This window comes from Schistocerca americana, chromosome 1 (assembly GCF_021461395.2).
Source record: "Schistocerca americana isolate TAMUIC-IGC-003095 chromosome 1, iqSchAmer2.1, whole genome shotgun sequence".
Taxonomy (NCBI): Eukaryota; Metazoa; Arthropoda; class Insecta; order Orthoptera; family Acrididae; genus Schistocerca; species Schistocerca americana.
The window spans coordinates 156,549,900-156,567,033 of NC_060119.1; the positions used below are offsets into that span (position 1 = coordinate 156,549,900).

Below are 17,134 nucleotides of genomic sequence, written 5' to 3' on the forward strand. Positions count from 1 at the left end.
TCACACGATTTTGGTGTATTTGTGTTTGTTCGAGCCCAAGTACTTTCCTGGTCAGACAGCATGCTTAGGGCGAGAGGGTGGTGACGGAGGGAGGGGGGGGGGAAGGGGGCGAAATGTGCATATGTGCATCGAGGCCGACTGCTATAACACTCCTACCAGCGCACAGCTCGCGAGCCGAAATCTTGGTCACCTCTGCTGTAGATGATATAGGGGTACACAGGGTGTGAAATTTTCTTGTTAAGTGATTCATCTGTCGCTTCTTGGTAGAACAACATAATTATAAATGAAAAGCACAATGCTGTGTATAATCTACAGTATTAATTTATTTAGTTCGCCGGTTTTCGGCATGAAGGGCCTTCGTCAGGCTGTAATTGATTATAGTCGACAAAGAAGTTAGAATGTTTGTAAACAACACTGAAAAAAAGGTAATCATCTATACTGATGGACAAATACACAGTAAATGCCATCTTTGGCAGTGCAGTAGTAGCGCAATTAAAAAGGGACAATGGTTGAGTCGTAAATAAATATAAAGAGAGCAAACCTGGAAGACACATTAACACTGAAGTCGAATAGCAATGCCGTTTTAACAGTCTATACCGTATTTTAAGGACTATAGGGCACCACAGACAATAAGACACACTTTAAATTTTGAGCAGTTTTTAAAAAAATAACGTTTTTACCATTTTCATTATTAGACTGCAGAGCCAGACTAAAAAAATTGTTAGGTTATAAAGCCGAACTGACCTTCAAAATCACTGAAAGTCATTATCTTGTAGTTCTGGCTGTTTTGCATTCAGTCTATTTGGACATTTAGTCTTCCTCACTTTTTTCAGTTTTTCTTTACTAGTCCATCAATTACGAATGGTTTTTTTCTGTTGGTGGACGGCCGAAATTCCGCTCAGCTTATCTGTTTTCACATTCTTCTGCATATGCTATTACTTTCATCTTACGGCCTGCATAATATGAATACCTTTATTTTCTGAATTACGAAACTAGATACTAACCGATAGCATAAATTATTTTAATTCAGGTTTTCTGGCACTGCAGACTGCAGTGAAGCATCATAGGCTAGACAGGGTTCTGGGTTTGTGACTGTGGGGCTGGAGTGACATAGTGTTAGCAAGCTTGTGAATCCCTGCAGCTCACGTTCGTCGAATCGGTGCACTACTGCTGCCAGATGAATCCAGAGTTGCCAGATGGGACAGGTTTCCCGTGGCATCGAATACATGGCCATTTTTAAGACTGGTGGGAATTTTAAATCAAACACTGGATATTTTTATATTATTTTGGAGTTTAAGAAGCACTAGAATTTGGAGACAATTTTTCGAAGAAAAAAGTGCGTCTTATAGACGGTAAAATACGGTATTAAGTTAATAATCTAGACAGAATAAAGACAAGAATACTAAAAAATGACTTGAAGAGGTATTACATATGGAAATTGATACATGAACAGAGTAAGAGATCGAACTAAAAACTGTAACAACAGAATTTGTTAAGCATATAGGCAATCACAATAATGTAAATAAATACAGGAAAAGGGAGAAACAGGAATAAAGAGAATGTGGAAGAATTTGGAAAACTGTGATTATTGACGGGAGCTGGAATGCCGTACGTCGGCAATGTTAAATTTTATTACTTGCCTTCCCCGTGTTACATAAACCACTTTATCAATAGGCACAATACTGTTACAGGGCGTTACATGTTGTATTGTTAGTGTACTGAAATAAAATCATTGAATCTCCGCCAGCCATTGGTTTCGGAAATTCTGCCTTTTAACGATACAGTTTTAATTCTGTATAATTTTTTGTACTTTCTTCTACATCGTTTTATTATACTTACCATGCAGTGGGCTCAGTGTAGCTGTCGCAAATCGCTGATAATTTGAATGCTTTACTCTAAGAGATGTAGGGAATAGTGCAACTGCAAATGTAAATTTTCAGAAAAAGCTTCTAAAGTTTCAAAAGACTAAAGCTTACTTAATATATATTTTATCCGTTTTGTTTTTACTCATTCAGAGAGACCCTGTACCTGCTGTGTATCATCCTCTTGGTCGTTTTCCAGGGCTTGCATTCTTTCTCCCATCTAGACTGCATAGTGGATATTCGTGCTACATACTGTGCGTTATCGATGCGAATCTTGTCCAGCGGCTGAAATTCTCTGATGCAGTTTACTCCAGGAATAATTCCCATAGGGTGTAGTACTTCCACTACCAACGTTGCCATCTTGAAAAGCAATAACAACATTATACACCGTCCACCTCATTCTAGTGTATTTTTCTCAATAAAAACATTTTTGATATGCGAGCCCATATCAGGCTGTTCCGTGACTCATTTAGATTCGTAGTCTGGCCATGTAGACACTTCTTCGGCAAGTCAGGATGTGCCAGGCTTCTGTAAAAGGACTTTAGGACTTCCATGATTGCTGATGGGATGGAATGTTTCTGGGTGTGTGAAGTGTTTTCATATTGTGCTTTTCTACACTTGTGTCATGAATCTGGTCTGGGAGGCAACGTTGATGTAATGATTTGTCATCTGTTGACAGTTTGTGGAGGGAGGTAAACCATACTGCTTGGTTCATTCTGAATAAATCTTCAATGGTGTTCCTAATGGTCGTCCCATAGTACTGTTTTAAATCATCAACAATTTTGTCTGCCAGCCTACCCCTTATGGTTTTACCATCACGAAGTTTCTTGTTGCCCATACTTAGTTTCAGATTCCTCAGCCTGATGCCCATCCTCTTCTGGACGTAGTTCACACATTCCAGTTTTCTGAGAATCGCATCACCATAAGGGAGAGCTGCTACTACACTGTTGTATGCTTTTGAGTCCCTATCATATAGAACTTAGGGTAACGAGCACCGGTTTCATTCATGGAACGACTGAAAATTTCATTTTCTGCATAGGCTTCCATTCTACTACTCGTTCCTTTATATCTCCCATCATAGATACGTTCTGCATGGTTCACTAATAACATTTATAACAATGTTTTGCCACAATCTGAAATTTGTTTACCTTTCCGGCATCCACATTGATCACTGTAGCAACAGAATTCTTAGAATATCTGCATGCCACATGTGTTTACGATATGCAAACCACTACGTTATCTTCGACAGTGATACCAAAGAGAAAAACATAATTTCGCTTTTCGATAGTGAAATTTACAGAGTTACTGACTTAATTTGATCTTGAAGTCATGCATGTCAATTTTTGGTGTTTTCAACAGGTGCAGACTGTGGTAAAGAAAAAATATTCATCATGCGGATTTTAAGTGATTTGTACAGTATATCATTTATTAAGAAATATATAAATTTTATAATGGGATGAAAATACAAAATCGTCAAAAAATTTGTTCCCTTTCTTTCTAATTGCCCTTGTGAAGTTTAGAAGAGAGGCACTACTGAGCTGTATTAGGTCATTCACTATTAAAGCAGAACTTTGGGCCAGAAATTGTTGCTTTCCACGGCTTTCAGTTGGTTTAGTTTTTGAGCTTTGTTTGCTGAGTGGAGGGCTCAGGAGCTGTTGCTCGAAGATGTGGTCCTTACTCATACGTGTTTACAAAATGTGAAGTCATAATTCTGCTCCCTCCAAATGCTTTCATGTTCATCCAGCTTTGCTGCTATGTCTCGCCTGACTGACCAATATAAAACTTAATACAATCAGGACAATTATTTCTATGTACCCACTGCTGGCCAGCAAGTGGGTCTAATCTTTCCTACTCAATCTGCTGTACTATGGTGGACGCCACATAGAAGGAAATTCAGCTTTCTTGCTACACTCTATGATACCTGTCGTATGGGATTGTCATTCCTGTCCTAGATATGACACTGTACACCACTTCCTGCAGACACTGGAAGGAGCAGCAGAGGGATCGTAGAGGATGGGTATAATTTTTAATTTCTGTTCCCTATGCAAGATGGGGAAAGGACTGTAGCAATTGGTTGAGTTAATACATTTTATTATGTCTATCTATGCTTTGAAATCTTATTTGGACGTGGGCAAAGATATGAGACAGTGCATCATTGAGTAGAAAGATGCATGTTTGTGTGTCGCTGTGTGTTGCGGGTAAAAAGGTGTAACAGTCCAGAGTGAATTATTCACTATGCAGCAGAGTGTGCTCTAATTTAAAACTTCCTTCCAGATTAAAACTGTGCACTGGGCCGCGACTCTAACTCGGGACCTTCGCTTGTAACTTTCTAGGAGAGCTTCTGTGAACCTTGGAAGGAAGGCGATGAGGTACTAGAGGAAGTAATGGTGTGAGGAAAGACAGGGAGTTGTCCTTGGGTAGCGCTGTCGGTAGAGCACTTGCTTGCGGAACGCAAAGGTCTCGATTTCGAAAGCAGATGGAATTACCCCAACTCTGTCATGAGATGATGATCATTTACACATCCAAGTATGTATAATCTTGGAGAAAAGCCAAGTTTCCATAGCTCAGGTGCGTCGTTTCGTTTCTAGAGATTGTGGGAAGCCGGCCAAAGACGAACGTTGCTTGAGGAGGTAGCATTAGCCACGTCGCCTCTGCAAAAGAAAGAGTGTAAGTTGCAAAACTAAAATCGACTACCACGGACAATCATAAGTAAGAGTATACTACGGTAGTTTTCCTAGTAGTTTTGGTCAGATAAGGTCATGCCTGCGTTTCCTGCACGTTAGGTGTGTTGCATACCTGTTGGGAGTTACCTCATAATGTTAGGTTTCTTTCTGTATCCGATCAGTATCTTTAGGTTCTACTAAAAGCCGGAAGAGGTGAACTGTCTAGAAACCAGGACCAGGTAACCTACAGAACATCTTTGTTCCTAAAACGAACTTTTTAAAGGCAGCAAACTTTATTGTGCACAGTGCTCAAAGGGATACGCTTCAGATATTGAGCTGTTAATCAACATAATATATTGGTATCGATGCAAAGGACAGATATTGATGCTTGACGATTCAGATTTCTGAGGAGGATAATTGGTGTGAGATTGAAAAGTCATTGAAAAGCCATTGTGTGGTTAGATGAAACTTGGATAAATGCTACAGACAGATCTAGCAGTGCAGAAGAAAACGATACGAAATCAGATTCTGACCGCGCTGTGAGTGGACTGCTCACGTTACCGTAACTGTAGCTCACTCTCAAATTTACGACGACCGATCAACAGACAGTGAGTACTTTTTTTCAGATTATGACTGTTAATGTATTGGCACACTGTTATGTCACTCATTCTAGAACAAATAAATAATGCAAATATTTAACAGTGAAAAGAAAAACTGGGATTGTAGCAGTATTTCGGAAACAGTTTACTCACTACTACGAAGTGTAACAAATAACTTTAAGATTTTCAGCATAATAGATACTCAGTAGCTGGCCTCAATTTTTCGAATTTATGTCGTAGAACTACTTACTGTTAATGAAAGTAGACTTTCGGATAGGACAAGCGTATCGTCCGGCCCTTTTTTTTTTTGTCGCTAGAGTACGTTCTAGGATACTAGCGTCTGGGGTGTAGTACGCCACATACGGTAACACAGCCTCCTGACCGCATGAGCTGACTCGTTTCACGGACTATAGTGCACATCATGACGATTTGAAGTGTAATACACAATAGAATTACTGACCTTGGCTGCAAGCGGGCATTGATTGAAATCAGTGGGGATAGCTAAAAGTTCGTGCTAGACTGGGATTCGAACCACGGGTGTCCTGCTAACTAGGGATATTCTCTGACCGTTGAGCTATACGGACACAGGGCTCACCGCACCTGCACGGACTACCCTAGTACACCTCCAGTCAGACGCAAATTCTCAACTTGTCCACACACTAGGAATGTATTGCCCGTTTCCCATTATTCACATTAACTGCGTCGTTTCGCCGATTCCCATAACCCTGGTGTGCATTTGCACTGAAGAGACCATTGGTCGTCTCGCCTTACTAATTTACCTATATAGAGATAAAAAGTCTTATCGAATGCACATGATAAAAACTTACAAAATTCTGTGTACTGCAGTATCGAGACATGCTTGCAGAACAGACGCGTGGAGTGAAACATACACTCGCACAATTGGGTTGCCTGCGCTCAACTGTCTGGCGGTCAGGCCGCCGGTGCCGTGCATGCGATAGTCGATTATCGGCTTTTCTCATTGCACTCAATAAATAAGTGTGGAAATTATCTCTATATGAGATCGTCTAAGCCAGCCTAACGTTAGTTTTTTAATATAAAACTAAGAAAACTAACTAAGCGCCGGTTTTCTTTTAGTGAATCTTAACTAATATTTATTAAAGTCAATTTGTTTCCAACAAATCGAATTTCTCCACACAAAAATGAAGCTCCGGGCTTAGGCCACACAACTGTATAACTTACCCACCCCCAGGACGCTCCTGCTCGTCATAAAAACTCGGACAAATCTGTGCGGTAAAGGGGGGAGGGGACTTCGTTGTATGGCAGCCATATTTAAGGGGCACTGCCTTAACGAATGTGCGCCTATTTTTGTTCTTTGTCTAACGTATCGTTGCTTATCGATACCGAATTGTGATATTAATCTGGTGTATAAGGTGCATAAAGATCGCTTGTAAATCTTTGTAGTGATTACAGGTTTCGACAGATCTTTAATGTCATTATCGGATCTCGTAGCTCATTAAGAAAAGTTGACGATCTTTTCCAACTTGCAAGTAACATAGTGATGGTGTGTCGTTTTACAGCAAAATTAGCAAGAAACCTCAGTATATCAGAGATAAAATACCACAAATATAAAACATACATCTCGTTGTACTAATGTCCTTCCACACTCATTCAATTAAGGTGGTATTAAGTGTATGAGTACGCGAGGACGTCACTATGTCACTTGCAAGCTGGTAAATATCACGAACTTCTGTTAATGTGTTATAAAATCCGATGACGACAGCAGAGACCTGTTGAAACTATTAATCAATAAAAAGATTTATAAGCGACCTTGTTGTGCCTCATGTTTCAAAATAATATAACAATTCAAATCGCCCCGCACAATTGGCACAATGTGAAACATATATACTTGTGGTATTGTTGATTTAATTTTGTTTCAACTCTTAATTTAGACTATTTGCCCACTACATTGGTCGTTACATGTCGGTAAATTGTTTTACAAAGAATAAAATGATTTAAAGTTTTGAATGAAAGATTGATATACAATAAACAAAACAGGCATTGATTCTGTTGCAGATACATTTTAAGTTGCGGTCAGTGTCACAGCGATGTTTTTGTGCAATGTCAGTGACTCTAATTATTTGTCGTTTACCATACACACGCACAAGAAATATGCACATTTTGTTATTGATTGACGATTCCAATATATGCATATGACCTCGTTCTCTAAACGTGTACAACCTTTTCGGCAATGTTCCTTTTAAGGAATAGCAACAAGTTAACTACTAACATTCTACCAATTAAAGCTAGCCTCCACCTCATATTACAAAAACGCTTCTAATAATAACAATAAGAGAAAACTGAAAACAATGAAAACTACGAAAGAGGAAATAGAAACAAAAATAAAAAGAAGCGTGTAAGAAACACTTATATGAAAAGGATGGATTGCTACTCGCCATAAAGAGGAGACGCTGAGTAGCAGACAGACACAACGAAAACACTGCCATCGGCCGAATGACCTTCATCTGATGTAGAAAACACACACACATTCACACAAGCATAACTCTCTCTCTCTCTCTCTCTCTCTCTCTCTCTCTCTCGCTCTCTCTCTCACACACACACACGTCCACTGTCTCTGGCCACAGTGATGATGGCCTTTAGACCGAAAACTCAAATGTATAGCAGTCTTCGTTGTGGCTATCTGCGATTCAACGTCTTCTCTACGTGGTGAGTAGTTATCTATCCTATTAATAATACAGTGCTGAGAAGAATTAGGGGAACACAAATTTTTGCGTGTCCCATACTCTGCTGAGCAATACTTGAGGACTGGGTATGTTAACGAATTATACTTTTATCTGTCACAAATTAAGTGCACAACAAAATGTCATTACAGTCTCGATCTTTTACACAAAGAGACTTGAAATGACCGGGAAGTATCGAAAACAAAATGAAAAAGAAAGAAAATATTCATCGCTTCGTTCAGTGTGCTTTTCATTGTATATTGAGAGCTTCAATATTATGTATGCTCTCTGTGAGCGTTTATCACTGCCTGATACCTATGTGGTGTGCTCTGTATAAGTTGACGGAGGTGATACTGCATTATCCTTTCCCATTCTTCAGGGGAAGACCAAGAGAGTTGGAGGATTTGTAATGAAACAGGACGACCACGAACTCGTCTGTCAAGCATTTCCCAGATCAGGACTCACCTTGCGCCATTCCCTTACTTCAACGGCAAGCTTCGCAAGACATCCCTGCTGACGCCAGCCACGTGGGCCTCGGCATTAGAAGCAATTCACGGCCACCGCCGTATGCAGCAGCCACCACATGGTCGGACGGGATCTGTTCGACGTACTGTCTGGTGGTAAAGCCATCACGGACAACCGCATGATCCGTATGGCTCTCAACAGTGAAGCCTTCCCACAACATCACAGATTCTTGCAAATTTTTTGACTACCTGGACAACATTTGGCAGATACCGCTCACCACGGGTCTCCACACACGAAAACGACCATCACCTTGCTTCAGAGAATATCTGAACTCGTTTGCAAATAACACGTTTTGCAAATGACGAAGTTGCCAGTTGACATGGGGGTGGAAGAACTGAAGGCGAGCTGCAAGGGATTGTCATGTCAAGCGGGGTACTCGAATGGGACGCCTTTGTCAGAAGGTCTTTCCTCGTGAAGTATTTATTACAGTCTGATCGGGCCCTGCAGCTTCAGTGACACTTCTGAGATCGGACTGAATTGCTTTGGCGGTATCCATACGATGGCCAGACATCGGTATTCACTTAGGGTTGTGAGATTCCGGCGACTTTGTCCAACCCGCCCTGTCCAACTCTGACCTGTCTCCATTCTGACCGTTCCCACCCTCTTGTTGCCCAGAGTTGTTTTATTAATGTTTGGAGTAAGTTAGTAACTTGTGTGGCTTATCACATTTTCAAAGCACTTGTCACGCTGAGATAGTGACACACTGCAGCGCGTGACAGAGACGGTCGAATTTAAATGGCCAATTCTGTTAATAATAAGAACACTCATTGTTTTTGTTGCTCTTCTTTGTTGTATATGGCTAGTTGTGCATTTCCACTCTGTAGTTTATCTCTCTTAATCATCTGTAGGATGATCCGGTTGATATTTCAATAATAATATGAATTCTGCTGGAATTTCTGCATAATTACACATATATTTTCAGTTATTTCACTTCAAAATACAAATCAATAAAACACACATAGTTCGTTCTCCATCCTCATTTGAAAATATTGTCATGTTGGGGAACTTATCTTCAATTAATTCCATTATATTGAGACAGTAGGAGACAAATACATAGTATAATGTTATTATATAAAGATGAATAGGTAAGTAAAAGACAAACCTTGCAGTGTGGAAATTCGAATTGATGAATCAATATTCACAAGCAAAAACAATAAATCAGATAGTCAATTTTGAAATAGTAGAAAATTTACCACATCTCAGGTAGCAGTGACCTCATATCTTTGCAATACAATCTGCATACAACATTTCTACTTTGCTTCAATATCATTCTTTACTTAACAGAGTTGGTGATTCTTTTAATGTAATAGTTAAATTATTATTCCACACGGTTCTGTACTTTCATGTTTGCAAAACGAGGCTGAAATTTACTCTCACTCTTTTCTTATTCCTCCATTAACTATTTTCTCCAACTACATATAACTAACAATAATATTTTACATGATTTCCTGAATGTAAGTCACTACCATACAGAATACAATGTCCCCAGTCCATTGCTTCCTCAACAAAGTTTTCCACAATTATTGAAAGCGAAGGTCTCATGCCATGCAAGAAGACCACAAGTGCTCCTGTATCGAAATAGATTTAACACACTTGGCATTGATACGCATCTTTTCCAATTCGTTTGAACAGTGTTTTATTATTATAGCATCCTGGGCTTTCCATTGTTTGAAGTATGTATGTAATTCGTTCTTTTAACTTATAATGTGTGGGGGGCGAAAAGTTTCTGGTATGTAACGTGAGTGACTAGTGTACTCTACGTCCAGTTTCCCTGTCGCACTGTCTTCACAAGCGCCCTGTATACAGAAGGAAGTCAACGGATTACTGGAGTATTTCTGTCTCGCCATCAGTGTCGGAGATCAGGTACTGCAGATCAGGTCCTTCTTTCAAAGTGGACTATGGACCTGAAGACAACTCAGTTTCGGAAAAGAATGGAAATGGACTATTATGGGATCTATTTATCTTCGGAGCCATTCCATATCTTCTAGACATGAGTGGCCCGAAGCTGTTGTATCACTTCTACCTTCAGGAACTCACAAACCGGACATTCCAGTATGGAATCACAACTAGGATGCTCTTTTCTCTAAATTGTGAGATATTGGAAAACCTGTGAGGTTGCCTCGTAACAAAGGATCACAAATGAGGAATAAAGGAAAGTATCATATAATGAATGTTTTACTAGTCAGTATTCATTTACTTGGTGACGTTTGTTTTATGGGCGTTAGCTTGTGGTCGAAGGCAAGCTTTGTGGTTAACCTTCCATCTCCTACAGCGGGCGGCATCCTCAGAGGCTTTAGATCCTGTTAGCTAATTTTCAAACGTAAATTTGTTTAGCTAACCACAATGCACTTTCGGTACGTCAGTTGATGTACCAGATGAACCCGAGCGACACACTAGAATTATACTCTGTGCCAACGCCACAGATAGTTACGAGACAGTACACTCAAACAAGGCTGCGTACCTGTGCTTGCACCACGTTACATTTGATTACGTTTACAGTCAGCAGTCTTCGCGAAGCCGTACATTAATTTTCTAGTTTTTGTGACCTGCAGATGTCTTCGGCAAACATTTCAAATGTAGGACTGATAGGAGTTATATAAACTGATCCTTAGTGGTAAATGAGAGTTGGTGTGTAGAATATTTATAAATGGTAATGTAGCGCCTTCATTAGATAAATTAATTATTTGTAAGATATTTTGGTTTGTTTTCATGTTGAAATTTATACGCGCTTTTTTGTGTCGGCGCTAGGATCCACGTGCGAAGAAGTGACAAATTGTTCCACGAAGCTGAATATCACGCTGTCGACGAGTACATGGCCGCAGTAGAGGACATCTACGAAACGCTGGAGATAACAAACGGCGGCGGAGCAAGAAAGATATACGTGGCTACAGACGACGTCAGTGTTTTCGATGAGATCAACAAAAAGCAAGTAATAAATCATGAACTATAATTGCGAATGATATAAATAAATCATTCAAAGCACTTAACCTTCAGAAACAAAACATGAATGTTTTCTTATCTACAAAACAAACATGACTGGAGTAGAAACTGAGGAAGATAGACCCCTGAGGAGATGGCTAAGGTAGCCGTTAGTTCGAATTTCAGTTCTTCTTCGCCGACGGCGTTCTTGGGGAACACCCGCTATTCCAGGTGTCCCAACTGTGAGGGGGCCAACACTGCCTTCACGGGCTGGAACGAACACGCCTGAGACGCGCCTGTTGGGTTGGCCACGGAGCTCCTCTTCCCGTCGGTGGAGGCAGACAGTGTCGTTGGGTCATGGGGCACGAAAGTGACGGGAGACACTCTCGACGCTCCAGTCGAAGCCAGTTCTTACAAGGAGCAAGTTCGTGTCCATCGCCAGCGAGTGAGCTGCCGCAATTATTCAGAGATGTGCATGATGGTTACATCGGTAGTGCCACTAATCGACCGACACAATACAACATGGTCGGTAATCAGTTTCCACGTGCTAATTGCTAATAATTCCGACGCGACAACGTGCACACCAAACGGTTGGTGCGGAAATCGTATCATGCTTCCAAAATAGCCGTCACAGCCGCCCCTTCCTGGGCTGGTCACATCAGTTTTCATTATTTAATATTTCAGCTATCTCTCAGCCCACTCTCTTTTAAGTCAGGGGTTGGACTATTTAATATTGTGTCCGTAATTTGTACTATTTGGCTATTATTGTGTCTTGACCCGCAGCAAGACGAGTATTGGCAGTTTTCTCAGCGTTTTTGGCGAGCTGTAACCTTTATTCATGTGTAACAAGCTTCCTCTCATTTAACGTGTTGCTTTGAAACAATATACGCAACATCATATCAGATCTGTCTCTTTGCTTTGTTCGTCTATGGTTTTCCCCTTTTGATAAAGAATCAGGAAACTCAACTAGATGTAATGGTGCCTGATGCCAGCCGCGGTCTGGGCAGCAACTCCACCAGGCACAACTTGACATCCCTGAAAAAAAAAAAAAAAAAAAAAAAAAAAAAAAAAAAAAAAAAAAAAAAAAAAAGGAAAAGACTGGCATTGCGTTCTGTGTGTCTGTCAAGATGGATGCCTTCATAGAGGGCACACTTGAGCATTAATAATTGATTACTACAGAATCGAGTGGCATGCAGTGGCTCAGTTGCGGCTCCACTGGAGTTGTGGGCGAATATCCATGTGTCATGGTTCAGATAGTTCAAATGGCTCTGAGCACTATGGGACTTAACATCTGAGGTCATCAGTCTCCTAGAACTAAGAATTACTTAAACTTTACTAACCTAAGGACATCACACACATCCATGCCCGAGGCAGGAATCGAACCTGCGACCATAGCGGTCGCGCGGTTCCAGACTGAAGCGCCTAGAACCGCTCTGCCACACCGGCCGGCCATGTGTCATGAACAGCACGATTTTGAATACAGTGTGCTCCGAGGTAATGCTCTCTCAGTTCTCAGTGTTGCAGTAAATTTTAAAACACATTTTACGTTTATCTTCATTGAGACTTGGGCCGCAGGTGCGGTGGATTCTTTAACGGTTTAGTGCTACCTGCAACTGATATTTTTCCTTTTCGGTTGAGCGACTTTACAGTTTCGATCTTAGACCATCGTGAGATATCTATAAAACGGAAGCATCATACGACAGATGTATTAGGAACCACTTAATGTCACATCTTACGATACACTAGGAAAATTATAACTTACCTTACAAAAAATTCTCCAGTGGCACACTATGCCATAGAAGTCCCTGTACCAGTACAGATTTCAGCAGCACCCACCGTTTTATGAGCGCAGGTGTCAGATGTCATAACACAGCCATGCCTTACCGTCGGAGAACATATTACAGGAGGCAATTGTCAACCATGAAGGTTGAAAACACTGGCCCCGTTAGCACGGGCGTACATCACAGTTTTTAAATCAGCATGCGTTTCACGGCCCGTCGCACTCTACGGCTGCGTAATGATTAATGCGGACATGCAACGACGAATTTACCTCAGGAAAAAGACAAAAACTGAACAAGAACGTGTTTATAAAGCGGTTTTCCGGAGAACTTTGCGGACACATTATTTCAAAAGGAAACCAAGAAAGTACGGCCCATTGCCGAAGAAGAATTAGCTTTAATCAGGGGTACACGGAAACAGAATAAAAGCAAAGATCTTCTACGCACATAATTACTGTAGATAATGTTAATCAAAATAGCTTGTTTTTTAAAGAACACCAAGTGAAAATAAGCTACAGGAACAACAACAGTTTACAACGCTCATTGCGACATTGTCCACTTAAATCAGTATTTTTATCACTGTTGCGAAAATATAAAATTAGCTGTAGGGATTTCTCACGGTTATATGTTGGAAAGTCTTGTGTTGGAAAGTTAGCATCCGTTTTAAAGAGCACACGACAATAAGTGTCGGTAGCCCCTCCACATTCGCAGCACACCTAAGATTGCAAACACGAAGTACCTAGTATTAGTGAAACGCTAGAGGTCTTGCGGATGTTCTTGAGGGCAATATTATAGAATTGGAAGAGGACGTAGGTCAAGATGATGTGGCAGATATGATACTGCGAGAACAGTTTGACAGAGCACTCAAAGACCTAAGTCGAAACAAGGCCCCAGGGTTGGACGGCATTCCGTCAGAACTACTGGTAGCTTTTGGAGAACCAGCCATGTCGAAATTCTTCCATCTGGTAAGAAAGACGGATGATACAGGTGGAATACCCTCAGATTTTAAGGAGAATTTAATAATCCCATTTACAAAGAAAGCAGCTCCTGACGGGTGTAAAAATTACCAAACGATCAGTTTAATAAGTCATAGTTGCAAAATACTGACACAAATCCATTACAGAGGAATGGAGAAACTGGTTGAAGCCGACATTTGGGTAGGTCAGTTTGGATTCCGGAGAAATATAGGAACACGTGAAGAAATACTGACCGTACTACTTCTTTTAGAATATAGGTTACAGAAAAGGAAAACTACTGTTATGGCATTTGTATACTTAGAGAAAGCTTTTGAAAGTGTTGACTGGAACTCTATCTTTGAAATTCTGAAAGTACCAGAAGTGAAATACAGGGAGCGAAAGGCTGTTTACAACTTGTACAGAAACAAGACGGCAATGGTAGAGAAAGGAGTGCGACAGGATTGTAGCCTATCCCCGATGTTATTCAATCCGTACACTGAGCAAGAGGTAAAGCAAACCAAAGAAAAATTTGAAGTAGGAATTAAAGTCCAGGGAGAAGAAGTAAAAACATTGAGGTTTGACGATTATATTGTAATCCTGACGGAGACAGCAAAGGAGTTTGAAGAACAGTGGAACCGAAGGGACAGTATTTTGAAAATAGGTTATAAAACGGACATCAACAACAGAAAAACGACCATAATGTAACTTAATCAAATTAAATCAAGTGATGCTGAGGGAATTAGATTTGGAAACAAGACGCTAAAAGTAGTAGATTAGTTTTTCTATTTGGGCACCAAATAGCTGATGATGGCCGAAGTAGAAAGGGTATAAAATTTGACTGGCAATGGCAAGAAAGGCGTCTCTAAGGTAGAGAAATTTGTTAACATCGATCATAGATTTCCCTCCCAGGAAGTATTTTCTGAAAGTATCTGCTTGGAGTGTAGACATGTGTGGAAGTGAAACATGGACGATAAACAGCTTAGACATGAAGAAAATAAAAGCTTTTGAAATTTGGTGCTACAGAAAAATTCCGAGGATTAGATGCATAGATCACAAATTGGGGACAAAAAGGAATTTGTAGTGCAACGCGACTAAAAGAACGGATCTGTTGATAAGACATATTCTGAGACATTAAGTGTTACCAATTTGGTACAGAGTTTTAAATAAACAAAAATATTTGCGACATGGGGAATTTCTAGATAATTTGACATCCATTCTGCGACGAAGAGTTGCAAGGCCATGGGATACACAGTCGTTGCCACAGGAATAGGCATATGTGGCCACAATACGGGAGGATCATATAGCCATGTAATAATACGTTGTGGTGGTTTTACTGCAGTTTCTATGTTTTTCACTTTTTAGTTTTGTTTCATGTAACTCTGTCCTCCATGAATTATGGCCCTTGCTGTGATGGGGTAGCTTGCGTGACTCATGCATAAAGATGCATTCCACGTCCCTTCGCACTCGAGTTACATGTTATGGCCGCAAAATGTTTAATGTGGGCTTGCGAAAACGAATTCACCCCGGGAAAAAGAAAAAGAATTAACTGGAACGTGGTGCAACCATAATAGAGAAGTATATATTGAGAAGCCAGGCTAATGTGTACTGAATAAAGAGGAGCAGTAGCTTTATCAGTAGCTGCAGGGAGAACAATCTGGATGACTAACTGATCTGGTCTTGTAACCTCAACCAACATAGGCTTGCTGTGCTGGTAATGCGAACGCCTGAAAGCTAGGGAAATTACAGCCGTTATTTTTCCCAAAGTCATTCAGTTCTACTATTTGGTTAAATGATGATGGCATCCCCTTGGGTAAGATATTCTGGAGGCTAAATAGTTCGCCATTTGGATTTCTGAGTGGGGGCTACTCAGGAGGATGTCATTACCAGGAAAAACAAAACTGGTGCTCAACAGGTTGGAGAATTGAATGTTAGATCCCGTAATCTGGCAGGTGACTTAGAAAACTTAAAAAGAGAAAAAAATAAGTTTAAGTTATTTATAGTGGGCGTTCTGTGACCTTCCTCCAGTGCGAAACAAGAGCACATATGCCCCATTGGTACCAATCCTTGTCCTGGTGAGGAGCCAGTGCTTCACTGTGTGAATCACCTCCTCATCGTCCTCTGAATGCTGTGTCGTAATTCGCCTGTCCTCGCGAATGAGATCAGCTCGCTGCAACATGGTAGGTGTGACAGCCGTGGATGGTATCCCCCACCGCTGCAAATTGCGGAGCTCCGCCGAATCGCCATCTGATGACCCCACCGTCCGTGCCCAGCGACTAACTGTACTTCGGTCGACATAAAATGCTCCATAGAGTTTGCAATTTTTTTTTTGTGAATATTCCCCGCAGTTTCTTTCTCTGCAGTGAGAAATTCAATGGCGGCACGTTGCTTGTGACGTACATCACCTACAGACGCCATTTTGAAACTGTCCTGCAGCTACGCTATCTGTCCGAAGTGACGGAAACTTGGCGCGCTCACTCAGGAGACTTCAAATAATACAATCTTAACATTTCGCATTGCTTTCGGTGCTTTACTTTCTGGGCACCCCCGGAAAAGCATAGAAGGGTAATGCGACTGCTACGGTCGCAGGTTCGAATCCTGCCTCGGGCATGGATGTGTGCGATGTCCTTAGGTTAGTTAGGTTTAAGTAGTTATAAGTTCTAGGGGACTGATGACCACAGCAGTTGAGTCCCATAGTGCACAGAGCCATTTTTTTGCTTCGGGGCCACAGGTGGACCAAAATACTATTGACTTGCTCAGTTTGTGAAGTTCTTTGTCTTGAATAGATCATACAGTTTCTCTGAAATTGTAATAATTTTGTGTCTGTACGTGTGTGCCAATTCGGATAATCCTTCGTGGTGTGCCTTTTTTTTGTTACAAAGGGAGGCAACAACGCTCGGATTACAGATTTATTCGAACTTTGTACCCTTTTAGTAACCCATTACAACAACTTAATGTTCATGTAGTAAGGCGTATTATTTAGGCGATTTCAAGAAAAGTGCAAGGTAAGCTTTATGCGTCAGTGATGTACCGGTGCGTAGCTACTCTGCGGTTAGCGTTCAAGCCCCTTAATCTGAGGATTGCAAGATCGAGTCCTAGTGAGGTTTTTTCCTAAATATTACTAATCATATTATTT

General features: G+C 40.8%; 1 protein-coding gene across 1 annotated transcript in view; it reads left to right on the forward strand.

Annotated features, from left to right (window-relative positions):
• Nucleotides 1-17,134, forward strand: part of LOC124547285 (alpha-(1,6)-fucosyltransferase-like) — a 94,154-nt gene that overhangs the window by 8,325 nt on the left and 68,695 nt on the right. Inside the window, exon 2 of the mRNA XM_047125096.1 lies at nt 11,097-11,273. Within this exon, the coding sequence (XP_046981052.1) occupies nt 11,097-11,273 (177 nt within the window). The remainder of the gene's footprint in view (nt 1-11,096; nt 11,274-17,134) is intronic.